Source organism: Panicum virgatum, chromosome 7K (genome assembly GCF_016808335.1).
Source record: "Panicum virgatum strain AP13 chromosome 7K, P.virgatum_v5, whole genome shotgun sequence".
NCBI lineage: Eukaryota > Viridiplantae > Streptophyta > Magnoliopsida > Poales > Poaceae > Panicum > Panicum virgatum.
In genome coordinates this window covers 41,256,246-41,277,583 of record NC_053142.1, presented here as the reverse complement: position 1 = coordinate 41,277,583, position 21,338 = coordinate 41,256,246, and the positions used below count along the sequence as shown (strand labels likewise).

Sequence of the window (21,338 nt, the reverse complement as noted above, 5' to 3'; positions counted from 1 at the left end):
CAAATACTCCTTGCTGCAACCCAGACTCTGCACATGCCGCAATGAGATGGGAGCATGGCAAATGCAATAACTTAGGCTTCATGCAGGAGCAGAAGGCTTTGCCATCTACTGTAATCAAACTTTCTTGTACCACCCTATCTCTACGGATACCACGACCAGTTCTATCCTTGCATAGAACCTCAAATCTATGCTCCATTGTACCTGTCAATATGACGCGGTGCAGTTTGGCCTTTTCAATCTTCTCTTGCATATATTGTGTCACTCTTTTGCAAAACTGAATTTGAGGGTTGCTGATGTTTATGCTTGCAGCCGTGTAACGCTCTCTGAAATACTTCATGCACCCATACATGATGAACTCAACAATTCCCTCAAGAGGAAAGGCACGACAAGAACGCATAACCATATTGAAACACTCTGCATGGTTCGTTGTCTGAATACCATACCGTATTCCGTTGCTATCATAAATGAATGACCATTTCTCCTTAGGTGCACCTCGAATCCAGTGTGAAAATGGCTTCTCAATTGAATCCCTAGCCTCTGCAGCCTGACTCGTGCCTGCTCCTGATGCCCTTACCTTCACTAGCTCTGCAGTCAACTGATCAAGCATATGCCATAATGCATTGAATTTTCTCTGTTGATTTTGGGTGCACAACCTCTTAAACAGGTTCTTAAGATCCTTGTTCTTAAAGTGGTCATAGAAGTTTCCACCCATATGCCTAATACACCACCTGTTTTGGACATCGGGCCACAATGGAGGCGTTGTCGCAGTTCCACGTTGCAATTTCAGTATTGATTGCAGCAGACCTGCATGCCTATCACTAATAAGGCACACATCTGGACGTGCAGCAACAACATGAACCTTCACTCGTTTAAGGGACCAATACCAACTGTCTAAGTTCTCATTCTCAACAAATACAAATGCGAGCGGAACTATTTGGTTGTTGCAATCTACCCCGATTGCGGTGAGTATCTGACCTTTATACCTTCCAGTCAGAAATGTGCCATCAATGCAGATCACCGGAAGACAACACTGAAATGCTCTAACACAAGCACCTATGCAAAAGAAGACTCGTTGTATAATTCTTTGCCCCCTAGTCACGGCTGGTACGAGGTATGTGTCATAAAAGCTTCCAGGATTTCTAGCAGCAACCTGGGATAACATACGAGGTAGGTTATCATATGATGCCTCGTATGTGCCGAACCGCATCTCGAACACCCTTTGTTTAGCCCGCCATGCCTTCAAATAACTAATGGTGTACTGGTAAGTCTGCTCAATATGTCGAACAATCATTTTTTCTCATAATTTAGGTTGTCCATAATAAACCCATACATTTGCTTTGCAACAAAGTCGCATGATATATTGCGATGCGAGGGAAGAACTTCTGACAGCAAACAAATGTGCTATGTCACAATGGAACATTTCCAGTTCGACTTCTATTTTCCCTTGAATGCATGTACTCGCCATGGATATCCATCATTCACACACTTCACCTCATATTCTTTACTACCAGACTTTACGACTCTGAATTCTCGTTTCAATGATATTGCCCATAGTCTCACAGCATCTTTTACGGTTTCAATGTTTGGATATGTTGCACCTTGCACTACCTCATTGCCTCTGTACTCCCACTCCTGATTTCGTGCGTCTTCTGCTACATGACTGCCAAAACCATGCTCCTTCCATTCTTTTGGCAATGAGTACTGCTCGTCATCAGATGAGCCATCATATTCTTCCATCTCTATTGCGGTTTGGTCTTCTGCCTCCATCTCGTCCACAATGCTATGTATCATCTCTCCCTCATCAGCAAGGCTCTGTGGTCCCATGTTTTGGTTCTCTGTCTCTTCTGACTCATCTTGCTCAACATAATTGGTCTCTCTTCGAATACTCGGAGTTCCTTGATCTGCACAATGTTGGATTTCATTTTGTGTCTTCTCCCGGATTTGAACAAGAATGGCCAGAGGCCACCCACGCTCTAGAGCTGCTTGCATGTACTTCTGCCAGTCATCAGTGCTGTGTATCATCATCAATTCCAATAAATCACTTTCTACCTCCCAATTAACAAGAGACTGGACGGTGATCACATGTGTCAACGGATCAACACGGAACCCACGCTGCAGCCACTTACATATGGAACCAAAACTCCTTTCCAGAGGTTTATCTATGGCGCTAGATGTGCACTTAAAAGCATAAAGATCTACTCCATTTGGCCCATACAAAACATTATAGTCACCATAAAATACTTGAAACTGCATCTTGCTCGACATATCTGTATATCACATAATACTTATCGAGTTATACTCTTTACTTCACTACCTTATTCAATAATTCGTAAAAACTAAGTATGAAATTCAACTACAACGTATAAGTATTTATAACTATGTGATGACACTCAAATTCTATACTGCATATGCCAAATTCTATTCTAAATCATAATTAATTTATAAACACGTCTCTAATAGTATTGCAATTGTAATAATAAATGCGTAGTACTAATTTTCTAAACTAATTTACTACTACGTAACTACAAACTAAAGTATCATTAAACTCCTACTTAAATGGTTCTACTACAGCACTAATTAAATTAAATTACTCACCCCTACTTAAATTACTCCACTTAAATGAAAAATATATAAACTAAATGTACTAATCTGCAGATCACAAGTACTGAATCCGGCAGGACTTCGCCGCTTCCCTTTTCCTCACCCCTCTCTTTTTTTCTGGATTTTTGGTGGAATTTTCGGGCTCAAATGAGGAGGGATGGGGGGTTGGATGCTTATATAAGGGGGTACCCCGGTCGCCCGAGGGGGGGGGCGACAGGCCCCCCTGCCGCGCCCGTGGGCGGGGCCCAGTGGTCGCCCGAGGGGGGCGACAGTCGCCCCCGGTCGCCCGTTGGGGGGGCGACGGGCCCCATTTTTTTTCAGAGACCTCGTTGCAAATTTAAAGAAAAAAAATTACACTTAGGGTCTGTCGCCCTATGGGGGGCGACCGGAGGTATTTTTGAAATTTTTCAAAACGAACATATATTTTTGAAATTTTGTTTTTTTAAAAAATATAAAAAAGAAAAAAGCGCCTGGTTGGGCTCGTAGATCCGGGTGAGGAGTGGCGTGGGCGGGGCACACGCCCGCGAAAACGACCCACGGGCCACGCGACATCGCCGCCCCCGGCTAGTTCTAAGCTTGCACGCAACATGATATAGAATTAAACGGTGTGGGTGGACGCAGTCTGATTACCAAGCATCTTTGATTCTTCATTGCTATACTAGTATACGTCAGGGCTTTATCTGATGAAAAACTCGGCACCGTCCCGTTTTCTTCGAAAGCAATCGCCGCGCCTGAGAACGTCCGGCCCGGCCGCCCGGCTCGCCGGGGGCCTGGTGGGGTGCCTGCCGCGGGCGCCGGGCGGGCACACGCCCCCCGGCCCCGCGAAAGCGACCGGCCGCGGGGGACCGCGAGCGGGTAGAGACCTCACCGTCACCGGACCAGGACCAGGAAAGCAAGCGGGCGCGGCGCGTGCCGCCGAAGCATGACCGCCGAGGAAAATACGGGCGCCCTTTGCGTGGGCGCGCGCGCGCGCGCGCGTGACCTGCGCCCCGTCCGGTCTCTGGTGGGTCTGGTGGTTCCTGGTACTAGCCAACAAAGTTCGATCCAGCTGGGCGATTTCTCCCTGGTGTAACTTTGTTGCAATACTGATTTAGCTATCATACCCAGACTGGTAATCCAAATCCTGCATGATGTGAACGGACGCTCTCGCGATTTGCCCTTAGAAAAATGCGTTGACTTCTCTTTTCCTATTGTCCTGCAGTATTTTGATATTTTGACACCCCGTCCAAATCCGTTCGTCCGGAAATTTCAAGGGACAGGCAGCCACAGTGTTTCTTGCACGGAACGTTGGTCCACTCCACAGTGTTTCATGCATCGCGATCATTGATTGTGTGCCGACGACGAACTCTCCCTCGCTTATTTTATTTTAGCTTATGCCTCTGCGTCTAGTTCGTGCGCCCCAGCTCTCGTCAGGCGGAGGAGCACTTCACTTCACACCCAAGTCTCAAGAGGTGGGGATTTTTTTTTAATACTTGGTGGGGAATTTACTTTGATGATTCTTGCTAGCTAGTGGCCTGTCCAAAAAATGCAGATGATCTTTCTCTTTTTTTTACCCATCCTTTCCCCCCTTTAGTTTGTGACGTGCTGGTCAGTTATACTATTGCCCACCTTTCATTTCTTGTTCTGGTCACTAGCTCACTCTGCTGCTGTCCTTGTGGCTGGTGCAGGCGAGCCCCAGGTGAGGTGAGGTGAGGTGAGTTTTTTTTTTCATCTGTCTCTTGGAATTCTCTGCTCCACTGAAATAACTCCATGGATTGTTCATGGAAATCTAATCTTTTTTCCTCATGGATTTCTTGCTCGATTGGTTATTTGGTTTGATCCTTGAAGATCCTAATTGAGTTCATAAGCTCACACTTCTGCCAATAGAACAACTCACTGGCACCGTACTCTTGTTTGCTCTTGGTCAAGAACTAGTTAGTTGACATGAGACTATGAGAGGCTTCCTCTTTGTAATCCACCAACTCTTCCCTCCTCTGGCGCCTCCGAATCTGAGTTCTGACCCCGCCAAAATCTTTCCGCCATGAAGCAGGAGCGGCGGAGGAGGCAGCAAACAAGGCCGCCGCCGCACGTCGAGCTGGCGATGGCGCACGCGCGGGGCGGCGGGGTCAACGAGGGGGCGGAGGCGGCCGCCTGCCTGGAAGGCGGCGACGCCGAGACCGGGGCCCGCGCCGCGGGGCGCGTGCCGCCGTGGCGGGAGCAGCTCACGGCGCGCGGGATGGTGGCGAGCCTCGCCGTCGGCGCCATGTACAGCGTGATCGTCATGAAGCTGAGCCTCACCACGGGGCTCATCCCCACGCTCAATGTCTCCGCCGCGCTCATCGCCTTCGTCATCCTCCGCGGCTGGACGCAGGCGCTCGCTCGCCTCGGCGTGGCCACGCGCCCGTTCACGCGCCAGGAGAACACCGTCGTCCAGACCTGCGCCGTCGCCTGCTACAGCATCGCCGTCGGAGGTCAGAGACGTCTGGACTTTTGTGGTTGAATCTTCCCTTCTTGTCTGTGGAGGTCTCGGACGGATTGATGAATTCCCTGAGTTTCTCTGTCTGTCGCAGGTGGGTTTGGCTCCTTCTTGCTTGGGCTCAACAAGAGGACCTACGAGATGGCTGGGGAGGAGACGGAAGGCAACGTGCCGGGGAGCTACAAGGAGCCCGGCATTGGCTGGATGACCGGCTTTCTCTTCGCCGTCAGCTTCGTTGGGATTGTTGCGCTGATCCCTCTCAGGAAGGTCGGTGAGCTGAGCTCCATTTTAAGAAATGGCACTTTACCTTTCTTCCCCAATCTTGTTCCGTTCCCCATTGTTGCCCAGTCAATTACTGCTAGTCCCGTAAGAAGTAAAACGAGCAACTTTTATCTCTCCACCAGCTCTTTTCTTTTAACAAATTTACTGATTACCAAACAGAACTGAAGACAAAAAAAAATACAAAACAGTATTCTTGGCTGTATTTCTCTCCTTCAGCAGCATGCGGGAGACTTTCATCTGTGGTGCTATCTTGTTGGTTTCGTAAAACGTCAGCTTGTGCTTATTTCAGTTGTAGCGAAGAGTTCTTCACGGATTTGCTAAGCAGGAAGAAGTAGAAAATTTCTTTGATTTAGTTAACTGCTTTAGTGTGGCCCAGTAGGCAATAGCTAGTATTTTGACATTTCCAAACCATTTTAGATGACTCCATCTGCTGATTGAATTGTGCTGCTACATATACGATCGTCACTGTCTCAAGGCATATTATCTGCCTCCGTTGTTTAACCAGCTAGGTGATTGCTAGTTATGTCAGGGCAGTCAGGCACTGAGGCACATATAGTTTCATGATGACCGATGATGAAAGAAAGGCACCAAAACACCTATGCTGTGTGGTGCTTCTCTAATCTCTATTCAGAGTATTAGCTGCTTTGCTTATGGATTGAGGTATACATTGCCAAAACAAACGGAGAATTTAAAAAGTAATGATATACTTGATATTAAAGATTTGAATAGCAATTTGATGTACTTGCCAAATGCATAGATGCATTGAGCTATCACTAATTACATTGTTACAGCCATAGGTTGCCAGAATAGAAGTTAAAAAGCAGTGCAAGCTCACCACGCAAACATAATTTGATAAGCTCAAACACAATGTTGACTGCTAAACATATGTGTTGTGAGCCTTCTGAAAACGAACTTTTGATTCCTCCGAGCTCTTTCATATTCTGTTTCAAGAATTTCAACAACTTGTTAAGCATTTCAGTATAAATGAATGATGAAATCTGCTACTGACATTGTAAACCATTTCAGATCATGATAATTGACTACAAATTGACTTACCCAAGTGGTACTGCAACAGCTGTGCTTATAAACGGATTCCACACAACTCATGGAGATGCAACAGCAAAGTATGTGGTTCTCTACTTCTCTCACATAATCCAACCTGCAGAATCAGATAAAATTTCAATGATTGAATGGTTTTTGTGTTATGTTCACAATAGGCAGCAAGTGAATGGATTCACAAAATACTTTGCAATCAGCTTCTTCTGGAGCTTCTTCCAGTGGTTTTACTCAGGTGGAGGCAATTGTGGGTTTTCACAGTTTCCCACTTTTGGACTAACAGCTTGGAAACAAACGTCAGTCTTTTGGTTCATTAGTCCATGAATTAGTTCCTGGCTAGCAATAATTTCAACTGATTAAGACATGTACTTGGATTTCAGATTTTTCTTCGATTTCAGCCTAACATATGTTGGGGCAGGGATGATTTGCTCCCACCTTGTTAATCTGTCTCTCCTTCTTGGTGCGCTTCTCTCATGGGGCGTAATGTGGCCACTGATCAGTGACTTGAAAGGGGATTGGTATCCTGCAGACATACCTGAAAGCAGCATGAGAAGCCTACAAGGTTACAAGGTTTGTTTCACAGTTCCATTTTGTTAATGCTCACATCTACTACATTCATTTCTTCTTACCTTCTCTTGTTCTTTAGGCCTTCATCTGCATAGCACTCATCTTAGGAGATGGTCTATACAATTTTGTTAAGATTGTTGCATTCACTGTTAAGAGTCTGGTTGACAGATCAAGACTGAAGAGTGCAAAGAAAGGTGAATAGTTTGACTAGGTCATGTGAATATGATATTTGATGTATAGTTATCTGATGTGGGGCTCATCCTGTTTGCAGAGGAAGATATTCCAGTGCTCGATGAGATCCATCGCAACGAAGTTTTCACAAGAGACAGTATCCCTACCTGGCTAGCCTTCTCTGGATATCTTGCACTATCAGTTGTTGAAGTGTTTGCCATTCCCTTGATGTTCCATGAGATGAAATGGTACTATGTTGTCACAGCATACTTATTGGCTCCTGCGTTGGGTTTCTGCAACGCCTATGGCGCTGGCCTTACTGACATCAATATGGCCTATAATTATGGAAAGGTCGCTCTCTTCATTCTTGCAGCCTGGGCTGGTAAGGACAATGGTGTAGTTGCTGGCCTAGTGGGTTGTGGTTTGGTAAAATCGCTGGTGTCAATATCTGCTGATCTGATGCATGACTTTAAAACTGGACATCTTACTTTAACATCACCTAGATCAATGATTATTGCTCAGGCTATTGGCACTGCCATGGGCTGCGTCATTGGACCGCTGACATTCCTTTTGTTCTACAAGGCTTTTGATATTGGCAACCCAGATGGGTACTGGAAGGCACCATATGCTCTAGTCTACCGCAATATGGCAATTCTTGGTGTCCAGGGCTTCTCCGCTCTGCCGCTACATTGTTTGCAGCTGTGCTATGGATTCTTTGGATTTGCAGTGGCAGCCAATCTGATGAGGGACCTCTTGCCACCGAAGTATGGCAAATGGATTCCTCTGCCAATGGCAATGGGGGTTCCCTTCTTAGTTGGCGCGAGCTTTGCCATTGACATGTGTGTTGGGAGCTTGATAGTCTTCACCTGGAACATGATCGACAGAAGTAAAGCATCATCAATGGTGCCAGCAGTTGCATCTGGTTTAATATGTGGCGATGGGCTTTGGATCTTCCCAGAATCCTTGCTTGCCTTGGCCAAGATCAATCCACCATTGTGCATGGCATTCAGGTCTACACACTAGAGGAGTAACAAACATGCTCAACATCTGACAGCAGTATCATGTCCAATAGAAAGAAAAATATTGACATGGCATAGTTCTTCAGTAAATAATTGGGATGTGATATAAAAAGATGCAGTGCCTATCTAGATGTCACCTACATATAATGATGTAAGGTGGTGCTGCGGTGCTGCGGTAAAATTATCATGCGCAAGATGATTCCTCACAAGTGGCCAATGTTACACTTGAGAATCTCATCTCACCATTAGTGAGTGATGGATGTGCGAGCTACTGAATAGCCGAAAAATTTCCCCAATAATCGGGGCCCACAGGTTGAGTATACCATGCATCTTCCAAGGTCAACTGATCCTATTGTCAATTGTCAGTTTCCAGCTGCTTTCGGTAAAAAACAAAAGCAGTCAGATTCAATGAATTTTCAGATGCTGATGCCAGTGAATGGTTAGCAAACCATGTACATAAATTTCTGAATGTGTTTGCCATATCTGGATCAACAAGGTGTAGTGTAGTAAGAAGCATCTTCATCGGGGTATACAATTGTAAATTGCCAGTTTCCATCTTTTTTCAAAAACAAAATGATGTCAGTACATGATAATACAGATTTAGTGGCATGGTTGTGAATAGTTAGCAAAACATGCATATATGTTCATGTATATCAGCACTTAAGCAGGTTCTATGAAGAAAAAAAAATGTGCCCATTCAACAAAACCAGTGCAATGATATGTTGTTTTCAAAAATAGCTGTGGGTTATTACTTCATAAAAAAAGTTATGGTTGAACGTTCAAAGGGGAACATAGTTTGTGTCGTTATCTCTATATATGATCATTCCTTTTCAAGGAAAAGCAGGGGATTTGCTACCATCAAATCAGAAAAATTTAGTGAAATCTTTCGAGGATAAGATTATCTACTTGGCTCTTTCTTATGGCAGACAAACGGGGCGGACCCTCCTGATTGAAGCAAGGGGGAGGCGGGGGGGACCCTCCAATGTTTGGCTTGAGTAGCTTTGTTGACTCCAATCGCTTCCCATGATAAGGTTCTTGAATCAGAAGTGACCCTCTGAGTTATCTACCTGTCCATTTCCAGGGTTCACATGCTTACATCACTAGCCCAAGCGCAGAAGTCAGTAAAAGATAATTCACCTGATGTGCCTGGCCAGACGTGGAAATGCCTTTCCGGGCCAAAACTTGTTCGAAAAACAATCTTGAAAGATGGTAGGCATGATGCTTGCAGCCCACAGATAGTGTCGAAATCAATGCATTGATCAGTTTACAGTTGCCGGTTCCTTGTGTTTTGTTCTTGTGGCCGTCGCTATCCAGATGACGCTGGCCCGTGAAAGGGACCGAGGGCATCTCGCGAGGTGCCATGCCTGGCCTCCCACAGGACTCTGCTCGGCGTGGATCGCCGTCGTTCAGACGTTCCGCCGATGCCTTTGCCGATTGGCGATCGGCATCGTTCATACTCGAGACGTTCACCGATGTCCTCGCCGACTGGAGTGCGCCCTACTCAAAGATGCCTGAACAGTCTCGGATGCGGCCCGGCCTCTACTGATGGCGCAGGGTCTCCCGGAATCTTTGGCCTACTGGTAGCCTACTTCCCTATGAGGGATTAGCATCGGCTTGCGCCCTCGGAGGAGCAACACACTTGTGCGCTCCGCTGTTTGATTGGCATATCAGTACGCTTCCCTTCGAGTTTAATGGTCCATGGCTGCCTCAATTCAGCCATGGGAAATGGGCATCCTGTCCTATGCGGCTATGCCCGACACCGGACTCGGTCCTTCTGGCTCAGTTTGTCCTCTGGTCGGTCGGCATGTCTCCCTGCAACGCTCGAACGCTGTCATGGGCTCGCTCATCTTCAAGGGCATCTTTGTGGGTCAGAGCAGATTTGTCGTAGATACGGTAAAGACGAAGGGGAACCACAATTTTATTTCAAAAAAGAAAAGAAGGGGAACCACAACACAAGAATTCTGTAATCTGAGTCAAAATCCCAGCAGATTCCAGCAAAACCGTGCCCCCCCCCCCCCCCCCCCGTTCTTTCCACTTCACCAACAGTTTGACGTGAGCCGAGCAATGATACGGAATCTTGGCAGTAATTACCGACGGTTCCTCTTCAACTCTCTGTGGGATGGGCGAGGCTAATGACCACCATCCCGGTAGCGATCAGGATGGGGGCAGCATCGCCTTCACGGAAAAGCAGAAACGCCTGTACGGTGGACCGGGATGAGGCATCGTTCTACTGTTCCGTTGAGGTGACCCGGCATCTTCTCGGCTCCAAGACCTCCTGTAGGAGACCAGGAAAACAAATTACTGTAAGCGCGTTGCGATGTCGTTCGTCTTCTTGCTGTGAGTGTCGCTTACAGAGTTTGGAATAGTTTCTCCCGATGAGAGACAGCATGTTTCGGCTGAAACCGAAACCATGAAACAGTACCTGTAGATAGGGGTGATAAAGGGCCAAAACTTCGAACCGAAAATCTAAGGGCCGGATCCTAAAAAGACTGGGTTCTAATCTTATATAATTTTGAACTAAAATATTTAAGGATCTTGTTGGCTATGAAGAAACCACTAGAATCATGACCTATTACCACCCCTACTCACCGTGTTCGGCTGCTTGCTTCCGGGCTGCAGCAGCAGCCAGCAGCCGCGAGCAGCCAGCAGCAACCGGACAGCGAGCAGCGAGCAGCAGCCTAAGCAGCAAGCCGAACAGCAGCAGCAGCCAGCAGCAGCCGGAAGCAGCCCGGAAGCTAGCCGCCGAACACGGTGACTGTTGACGCAAATCTCGGTCAACACACGAATGCAAATCTGCGTGGAGCGGTCAGACCGGTCTAAGGAACCGGTCAGACCGGTCGCCGGTGAGAATCGGCGACGGCCGACGAACGCGAACCCTGGAGGGACCCCGTCAGGGTAGGCGCACGTAGGGTTGTTCTAAGATCGGCAGGCCACCTAGAACGCCTTCAAACGTCACGGAGACGAGGGAAGAACAGCAGATGTGGTTGGAAAAACTAGGGTTTGGAGAAGAAGATAAAAAGTAAAGTTTGTATTGATTTTGTTCGATTGGATCCTCTAATCGGCCGTGACCCTTTATATTTATAGGGTGGGGTGGACTTATCCCGCAAGAAATCTTGTTTACAGATCTAAATCTATAAAAATCTCTAGTTGTACTCGGACTCTACCTGGACCGGTCAGACCGGTCGGACCTACCGGTCAGACCGGTCGGCCCCTGTCGGACAGGCCACAGTACCTTGACCAGTCAGACCGCTCGGTCATACCGGTCAGACCGGTTGGTGCCAATTTTGGCTGTCAACATATGCTCCCCTGTTTTTTGGCAAAGCTTGCTTACCAAAAAATATTATTCTGAGCCAAAATTATCTAAGGGCGATGATTAACACTACATCGGCCATGTTTTGCTCAAGTCAATGTTGAAACAACTTGTTTGGGCCGCCACACCTTCTTCATTGTCGCTGACGTCTTTGGCACGGTCTCCACTTGTTGTCTCATTGCCTCCTTCTTGCGCATACGTTGCAGCCTTCGCTTCTGAGTATGAGACAAACCTGAGGGACACCACCTCGGCTGTAAATATTTTGAATTTTGCTCCTTGCTCTTCCCATTCTCTTTGCTGCAATCAACATCTTGCTTGACCGGATTATTGCTAGCAACAATCGGTCTTTGTAATAATGCATAATTTGGATACATAGGAGGATATTGAATATAATATGATTGCATATGCATCCTACTATAATTTATAGGTGTATAAAAGTAAGGATACCAACAATACCATGGAGCAATCGGTCCACTAGATGAAGTATAATTACTTTGACTCGATTGCTCTTGATGTCTTAACGATGATCCCGTATCCTTGACTTCGCTTGGCGGCCCCTTCTGTCTCTGAGCACTCCCTTCCTTCTCATATTTGGCCAAGAGTTCTTTAAAACTCGGCCATGTCTTAATTTTGGAGGAGTTCCCAGATTTACTGGGCGCACCGGTCAGACCGGTCCCATGACCGGTCTGACCGGTCGAACCGGTCAGACCACCGCTATGGCCGGTCAGACCGGTCGACTTGTTGTCGGCCTTCTTCTTGTCTTGCCCCCCGAGTGTTTTTGCACCTTGAGGGATCTCCTGTGTCAACTTCTTTTCAGGTCTTTCATCACCAATAACTACATTCTTCCCCTTGGTTGATTCGGCTTGACTCGGCCGAACTAGCACTTTAGGATTTTTTCAATTCCAACACATGCACTGGGAAAGGATTCTGATCAACCTGCATATTAGGAGTAACCAATCGTCCTTCATTAATGGCCGATTGAATTTGTCTACGTAACACATTGCAATCATTAGTAGCATGTGAAAAAGTATTATGAAACTTGCAATATGCTCGCCGCTTCAACTCTTCAGGCGGCGGTAGAGTATGTGACATCTTAACATATCCAATCCTATATAACTCATCAAATATTCTCTCGCACTTGGATACATAAAAAATAAATCGTTCATCTTGCCGATTTTTCTGAATCGGCTTAAGAGCAGAACAAGTAAATGGTTTATTTTGAGATGACCAAGCAAACTCAGTAGCATACACATCATTAGACTCATCGTCCGAACAATTTGAATTGCATTCTAAAGTATGCACACTAGAACGATGATGTTTATGAGACTCTTGAGACTCTTTGCTTCAGCTTTCTATAGCCAAAACTCTTTGATGCACCTGAGTAACGGTAAAGAAATCATAGCCCTCTAATCTTTCTTTGATGTGAGAGTGCAAGCCATTAAAAGCCAAATCAGCTAAATCCTTTTCTGCAATATTCACACTAAAGCATCAGTTTTTTGTATCACGGAATCGTCTTATATAATCATTGATAGATTCATCACGCGATTGTCTAACCGATGTTAAGTGAGACAATTTAAGCTCATCATGCCCACAGAAAAAGTGCTCATGGAACTTCTGCTCTAATTGTTCCCATGAGCCAATAGAATTAGGTGCCAAAGATGAAAACCATGAGAAAGCGGTTCCAGTTAGAGATAAAGAAAATAAACGCACTTTCAACTCGTTTATTGAACCAGCTTCTCCTAATTGGACAAGATACTGACTAATATGCTCAAATGTACTCCTAGTATCTTCCCCACTGAATTTAACAAACTCAGACAACCTAAAACCAGCAGGGTATGCAACCGAATCAAACGAAGTAGGATACAGCTTTTGGTATGTGCGGGTTTTGCTTCTAACATCCACTCCAAAACTTTTTCTAAGCAGATTAGCCAAATCATTCTTATAATCAGTAAGCATTTTATCAAAATTACTTGAAGAATTTGGCTGTGTGGATGTAGATACCTCTCGCTGGTTTGAAACAAACTAACCGGATGGACCGGTCGGTACGACCGGTCGGACCGGTTGGGGGGAGCCGGTATGACCGGGCTGATATACCGGTCTGACCGGTCTCTGCCAGTTTTGCCAACGCTGCACATATCGGTCGAACATCTCGTCGGAGATAGGACCGGGGTGTGGCGCTGAATTCCTGGAGATTTCTGGTGGTGTGTACTGAACAATCTCGTTCGTTCGGCTAATGTTGGCCGAACCAGGAATACTCATAATAGGATCAGTGTATGTGGGTGTAACAGTTTGACCACTGAAATAATTTATCGGCATCCCATATTGAGGTTGACTCGTAGGAGATGCTGCCAATGGTTGAGGAACATAAAATTCAGAAGTAGAAACAGATGAAGGTTCATCGGCTGATTCTGGTTTCTTACCAGCCGATTCCCTTTCCTTAGAGCTAAGCCAATTAACCCAATAAACATCACGCTCAGCTAACAATTTCTGAATTTGTTCCATAGTAACACCAGAAGGTGGAGCAGTTGCAGCAGGTGTTACCTCAGTAGATGCATCCGAGGAGGTAGAAGTGAAGTCGATCTCTTTGATCTTGGTGACTTTGCCGCATCGACCGACCTTGATGCTCGCAAGCGCCGCTTGTAGATCTTCTTCATCACGCTTCTTCTTGCGCTCCTCCAGCAGCAAACGAACATCCTCCGGAAGATGCTCATATGAAGGGATGATGTTCTCCTTGTCGATTTCTGTGTTGGAGCCCATCTTCTTTGGAGTAGATTAGATCGGTTCTATTAACCAAGATCTTTCGTCCCCAGCGGAGTCACCAAAAAGTATGTTGACGCAAATCTCGGTCAACACACGAACGCACTAGATCGTGCGGCGCGAGAAAGAGCTCGATGCAGCTCTTCTGCGTGGAGCGGTCAGACCGGTCTAAGGAACCGGTCAGACCGGTCGCCGGTGAGAATTGGCGACGGCCGACGAACGCGAACCCGGGAGGGACCCCGTCAGGGTAGGCACACGTAGGGTTGTTCTAAGATCGGCAGGCCACCTAGAACGCCTTCAAACGTCACGGAGACGAGGGAAGAACAGCAGATGGGGTTGGAAAAGCTAGGGTTTGTAGAAGAAGATAAAAAGTAAAGTTTGTATTGATTTTGTTCGATTGGATCCTCTAATCGGCTGTGACCCTTTATATTTATAGGGTGGGGTGGACTTATCCCGCAAGAAATCCTGTTTACAGATCTAAATCTATAAAAATCTCTAGTTGTACTCGGACTCTACCTGAACCGGTCAGACCGGTCGGCCCCTGTCGGACATGCCACAGTACCTTGACCGGTCAGACCGCTCGGTCATACCGGTCATACCGGTTGGTGCCAATTTTGGCTGTCAACACCTACCTATAGGCTCCCTTGCTTGGGTCTTTCTAGTTTTTAAGTTCTAATCATAGTCACCGAGAGCGTGGAACGCCCACGTTTCGGGAACGGCATTCCAGGGATGGGAACTAGAAACATTTTTCGTTCCCATAGTGTAAAAATTCATTCCAAATGCCGTTCCCCGCTCCCTGATTCTTATTCCTTAATACGTTGTCCTGAGAACTTCGGTGATTATGTTTCTAACTTATTATAAGCTGCAATAGTTGGGACTCAACTCTAACTGACCTATACGAGTAATAAAACTAGGCTATGCGTTTATTTGTGCCAAATTTTGGATTTGGAATCAGCTCTAGGAATGTCCCGAGAGAACACAATAAGTGATTCAAATATATTCCTTGTTTTCAGCCAGGGTCGAGAGAAGGCTCACGCTCACTAGGTTTGAAGTGTTTATACCATGAAGAGCTTAGATTAGGGGTCGGGGGATTTTATGGGTTTCGAGCTTCAATGAGCCTCCAACGGTCCCACATTCTCCAATAAACTTCTACTATTGGAAAAAGGATGTGCTCCAATAATTCCTCAATGCATCTTCTTTTTTTCTAATAACTATTGGATTGTCCCAATATTTCACCCCAACCCCTCTCAAATTAAGGGAGGATTTATGTTATCCTAATATGTTAGTTGTATTGAGAAAAGATTATTGGGAGACTGCAAAAGCAACCCCCTTATAATCGTACAACTGTTATTGGAACATCTTCCAATACCAGTTATTAAAAAAATTATTGAAAAACTGATGGAGATGCTCTAAACCCATCATGCATGCGATGAGAGGGGGATGGATGGCAGCACTTCAGACAGGCATCGAATGCGTCCAGGAGAAAAGAGGGTTTATAAGGGGAAAAAATACAAGGACCCAGCTAACGTACGGCCGGCCGTAAATTAGGCCGGCCGTACGGCCTATCCCTTTTTGGAAACAAGAATATTCCAACTTTATCCACTTTCTCTTTTTGGAAAAAAAAATAACACTGCAGCTCAAATACGCTGTCACAAGATGATCTAGGACCAGAAAAAACAGTATGAACATAACAAGCAATTTTATTCAGAATGTACATATGTTTAGGTATACAACATGGACCCAGCTAACGTACAGCGGCCTATCCCTTTTTGGAAACCAGAATCTTCCAGCTTTATCCACTTTCTCTTTTTGGAAAAAAAAATAACACTGCAGCTCAAATACATTGTCACAAGATGATCTAGGACCAGTAAAAACAGTATGAACATAACAAGCAATTTTATTCAGAATGTACATATGTTTAGGTATACAACATATAACTTAGAACTGCAAATGATTGCAAACCTAGTAATTTGGTACATAATAGGCTATTTACACAAACATATTTGCCTCTGCCTCCGTGAATCCAAACTACCTCCACAGGCAAAACTGAACATTCATGACTCGTAGTGCTGCGATTGCCTAATTGCCTCCACTTTGTACTGATCAAAGAAAAGATAGAGCTACTACAACTACTATCAAGCTGCTCGTAAATCAAATCAAGGTTGAGCTGCAACTAAACTGCTGACGATGACAATCCAATAAACTTTGAAGCCACCAAACACAAACCGTGAGAAAAAAGTCTTCATTATGTATCGAAGTTGGAAACTTATAAGGGATGAAGAGCATGTTATAGTGCCGATTCGCTTAGGAATCTTGCAAGCAAAAAAAAAGCACATCAAATTTCAGGTCCTAAACACCATTTTGTGTGACTGAAATGAGGAAATGAAACATAGATTAGTGAAAGAATAGCAAGTGCAGTTGATATTAGGAGTAAATATTAGCTAGGTTGACTATCTCTAGTAACAAACATTGCTAGTTCTATATGACCTAATTCATTATCATATTTTTGCTAATTCAGAAACACATAATTGCATAAGTTTGTGGCCATGTTATTATAATTCAGAGCCACAATATTGCCTAAAATAATTTCATAATTTGTCTAATCTAAATAATATTACTGCCTAATAAAGTACATATTTAGACAAATAAGACAAGAAATATACTCGCTCTTGCTACATATGTACTTATTTACTTGATCTGGTTCACCTGCACATCATATTTGCTCCATACTTTGTACTTGATCTCCCCTGACAGATAACTTGGGGACCTATAATGTAAGAACCGAAAAAATAAACCAAAATTTGAGAAGAAAGAATGTTATAAAAGATGTCGAGCGATTTGCACTATTTTGCCTTGACCTTACGAGTTACGACAGTATTGCTTGATTATAGTACCATTATTTGCCTCTTCTCATAGCTATTATTCCTTTCTGACAGTCTAATAAAGTTAGGTAACTAATCAGATGCAACTATAGGCATGTCATACTGGTGATATCTCAACTATAAGCCTTGATAACTCAACTAATCTAGCTGCCGCTAGTCGTGCAATACATCGCTAAACATAAACAACCCACTAAAATTGAAAGTTAAATAGTAAAAGAAGAAAAATGTGCTAGCTAAGGGGATGAATGCTCTGGCAAAAGAGGAAAGAAGTGCGAAATTTGCAAGTCAACCAACTCCACTGCTCCAAAAATGTATTGAGAAAATAAGTAAGGAACTTTTGATTCGGAAAAAGGCTTTTGCTGAACCTAGTCCATTTTTCTTGTGATTGTAATAATGTAAAGATTTGGTTCCAGACAAAAGTAGAGTCTATCAGCTGTCACGTGAGACATATGAAATGTAAAATTTTTGCTTGATCTGAACACCGACACTCTGCATTAGGTTTCTTTTTGTCCATCAATGCATAACAGGAGTTCTAGGCACAATATAATGAACTCAGAAGCAACTTAAAACAAGTGAGTAGGCAAAAATAATCAAAACCCACACACAACCTAATTCCTTGCATTTTATATCCTGGTAATCAACTCAACAAGTTACAATAAGCAATTTTCTTAAACCTCCTAAGCAAAATTTTGAAACATTACGAGACTGAACAAGATCTGTTTGTCTATATTTTAGTATCTTATAAATTGCCTATATCAGACTGAAAAAGGACATAACTAAGCCAATTAAAATGCTTATGAATTTTTGTCAAAACTGCTTACATCTCTAACACAAAAATCATGTATTAAAACTCAAAAAACTATAGATTGGTTGCATACCTGGTTTGTGAAATCCTACTCTAATACCAAGCACCATCGTCGTGAGCAGCAGCATAGATTGGTTGCAACAATCCCTAACCAAAAACAGATGGCAAAGTCAACAACAACGCTAGAATCACACAGTACCAAATCAACCAAATCAAGTGGTGCACCATTGCTGCAGGTAGTCCACGCTGCTGCTCCTAACGAGGCAGAGGATGCGCTTCCCCCTTGTTCTTCCTACACACAGACACCCAAACAACATGGAGGAGTCCATCAAAATTACCAAATAACTCAAAATTTACCTCTGCGCACGTGCGTACAAACCAACAAGCAGGAGCGTGAAGCAACACAGCATACCGGAGCCTAAGGGGCGGACGATGGACGATGAGGGAGGGGCAGTTGAACGGCGACTTGAAGTGGACATAGCGGAGGTCATCATCATCCTGGAAGTCGTAATCCACGGCTCTGTTCATCTTGGCGAGATACTTCCTGACCTTACGTATGGCCGAGCCTCAAGTTCCTCTCTGATTTGGTGATTGATGTGGTGACGAGAGGAACACCAATCGCTGGAATCACTGCCAGCTCTTCGCTGCCTGCACCCCCCAGCTCCATCCTTCCCTGGGTGATGGAAACGAAGCCAAAAGTCAAAGGCACCCCAAATCAGAGAGGGAGAGGGAGGGAGAGGGGGAGAGGGAGGGAGAGGGGGAGAGGGAGAGAGATTTCAGGTGTGGGGGCGTTGCGCAGGAAGGCACCCCAAATCAGAGACGAACTGTTTTTGCTCCTGTTACTAGCAGCATGCAGAATCCGGATGTAACATTCTACGAAAAAATACTCATTGTAACACATATTATTGCCTAATTCCTATATATTATTGCCTAATAAAAAAACTAGTGATGCTTGTATCATAAAAAATGTAGTATCTAGAACAAATACTGCCACGACAAGAGAAAAAGAAGCCTATAATTGAGAGTAGAAACATGATGTATATATCATTCTGGTTAAATTTATATGCTTCTAGATCAGAATCATATGATGGTGCAGATCTCAGTTTTTTATATCCAGTTCTGATTAAGATTAGCACAAAACACAAGAAACACATTTGCCAAAATCAAAAAATGTAAATTGCTTATCATAAGCTATAGAAATGCTATAAGGAATGAGTATAATTGCAGGTGAAAAATAGTATAGTTGTCATCGTAATTAATATTTGTTAAATAAAAATAGGAATAAGTATAATTGCTTGATTGAATGCTGATAAAAAAAATGCTTGATTAGATTGATTTGCTGAACAAACTAGCAAAAACTGACATATACGAACGTCTGAACAAAAACTTAAATCATTCTCAATTAAGTTTTCAGTTAGGCTACTGTACTAGTCCAGTTATAAAATATAAATTAAAGGTTGTTCCTGTGGTATCGATAATGCATAAGTATTCATCAGTAAAAATAATGCATAAAAGTATGAGATATTATTGCTTATCTAGAACAATGTTATTGCCTGATTCATACCTATATTATTGCCTAAATCCCATGGTATTTGCCTAATGGCATGATCCTTTAAGCTGAACAGAAAAAAAGCTGCAAAGCTAAAAGATACAATGAGGTGCCAGACATGTAGAAAAACCATATTACAAAACTGAATATGTAGTTTTAGAATTTTCCTAACCCTTAACTTTGCTAGATTATCAAAACACTATCAATTGCAAAGATCAGATTCCCATGTTCATGTATTATCAGGACACATCTTACAAAACAAATGTAACTAACAATGATGGGCTCTCAAACATTAACTGAACTGATCAACCCATTCAACGCCTTCCATGTGTGCTTGAGAGAAAAAAAAACAGTGCAAATCAGTAGAGCCCCTCTCCCCTTATTGTCCCCAATTTCAATTCCCTATGCCAATTAAAAAACAAACAAAAAATCAGGTGATTCAGATACCAGGGAGTGTGAACGTGGAATGAATACCCATAACCCCAAAAAGGAAAACTCATCTTCATGTTGGTCTGCTCCTACCTCCAAGTATCGATCTGTGCTTTAGTATCCAGTAAACTGTCCACATAAAAATACTTTCGAATCAGTTAATTTGCTGGAATGATTGGGTAAAAGATCCACATAGAACACAACCATGAGAGGAGCAGTAACCTTCACTTGCATCGACCTCCTCGGTCTTAGGCTTTGCGCTTTGCAATCCACCAGAAATCTGAGTGGAGAACCTCCAAAATCAGTCGATTCACATAAGCCAAGGACTCACCTCGAGTGTGGCCCTCCCTATGCTTCCGATTTGTGGTTCCCCTTCACAAATCGATGGGATCTGGAGAGAACATGGAGAGAAAGAGAGCCCCCTTCCTGGGAATGCAAAGAGAGATACGGACAGAGAGAGACCTAGCAAAGAGAGAGGAAGGCCAAATGAAATCAGCCTGTGTCCCAAATAATCGTGGAGAGGTCGTCGGAGTTCGGAGATGTCTAGGCAGGTGTGGCAGCAGCAGATTGCCGGGGGAGGGGGAGGGGGGACTTATCTCTTCGAGGTTCGGAGCTCGTCATCAGGCGGCCGGCGGCTTGGCCTTGGCGGCGAAGCAGGCGGCGGCTCACTTGCAGGAGCGATAGAGGCTGAGCATGGGCAGGCACTTGGCGAGGGCGTCGCCCAGCCGCGGCGACCGCCGCTGGCCCCGGCACACCCTCCAGTCCTCCACCCCAGGCACCCCGCGCGGTCCGACGGAGGGTGGATCCATCGCGGCGGCGGCGGCATGCGGCGGCGGCGAGAGGGAGCGCCAACCCTAGGGTATGCGAAATGGGGAACGGAAATACGAAATGAGAGAGGCAGAGGAAAAGGAGGATGGGCGTGCGGGATCGTGGGTCCTCAAGCCGGGTGCGTGGACAGTTGATGAAGCCAGCCATGCGGATGCACTATCGTACGGCCGGCCGTGTTAGAGTCATTACCAAAATACAAACCATTTGGTTTTGGTGCATGATGGATCTGCAGGGGTTGTAGGTTGCTCAGCACCACCTCAGCCAATATATGTCTCATGGAAAATTAGTCTTTTAGTTCTAAAAACGTAAAGTTAGCTTCTCTGAATTCAACGCTGATTTTGATCCAAGTTTTTTAAAAAAAAAATCAGCTTGTGGTCTGAAACATTTGGTCACAGTATAAATAGGGAGATGTTTTTGCAATTATTAACTCACTTTTAGGATTTGTCAGGTTGATTGCTCCTCTATAGAAAATGGAAGAGAATGTGCCAGGAAGAGGGTGACCTTTCCATCTTCCAAATCCCTCTAACTTCTATACGGATTGGATAGACCGATCAAACCCTCACAAAGTTTTTAGTAATGTTTTATGTGGGGTATGACATCACTTATCTTCTCGTTCAAACAAAAAAA

General features: G+C 44.6%; 2 protein-coding genes across 4 annotated transcripts; one reads left to right on the top strand and one right to left on the bottom strand.

The window, feature by feature from the left end:
- Positions 1 to 3,825: 3,825 nt before the first annotated feature.
- LOC120641395 (probable metal-nicotianamine transporter YSL9) lies at positions 3,826 to 8,869 on the top strand. 3 transcript variants are annotated; one of them, XM_039917491.1, is made up of 8 exons: positions 3,829 to 4,289; positions 4,631 to 5,051; positions 5,151 to 5,323; positions 6,365 to 6,462; positions 6,556 to 6,690; positions 6,775 to 6,964; positions 7,041 to 7,155; positions 7,233 to 8,869. In XM_039917491.1, the coding sequence occupies exons 2-8, from the start codon at positions 4,682 to 4,684 to the stop codon at positions 8,153 to 8,155; spliced, it is 2,004 nt and encodes a 667-aa protein (XP_039773425.1). In that variant the 5' UTR covers positions 3,829 to 4,289; positions 4,631 to 4,681; the 3' UTR covers positions 8,156 to 8,869. The 3 variants fall into 3 exon arrangements, with proteins under 3 accessions (XP_039773423.1, XP_039773425.1, XP_039773424.1); XM_039917490.1 differs by having other exon boundaries at positions 4,628 to 5,051; XM_039917489.1 differs by having other exon boundaries at positions 3,826 to 5,051.
- Positions 8,870 to 16,097: 7,228 nt separating this feature from the next.
- Positions 16,098 to 21,258, bottom strand: LOC120641394. The gene is made up of 6 exons (XM_039917488.1): positions 20,106 to 21,258; positions 18,318 to 20,012; positions 18,131 to 18,197; positions 17,979 to 18,052; positions 16,925 to 16,985; positions 16,098 to 16,587 (listed from the first exon to the last, which is right to left on the bottom strand). The coding sequence occupies exons 2-6, from the start codon at positions 18,400 to 18,402 to the stop codon at positions 16,554 to 16,556; spliced, it is 321 nt and encodes a 106-aa protein (XP_039773422.1). The 5' UTR covers positions 18,403 to 20,012; positions 20,106 to 21,258; the 3' UTR covers positions 16,098 to 16,553.
- Positions 21,259 to 21,338: the final 80 nt, after the last annotated feature.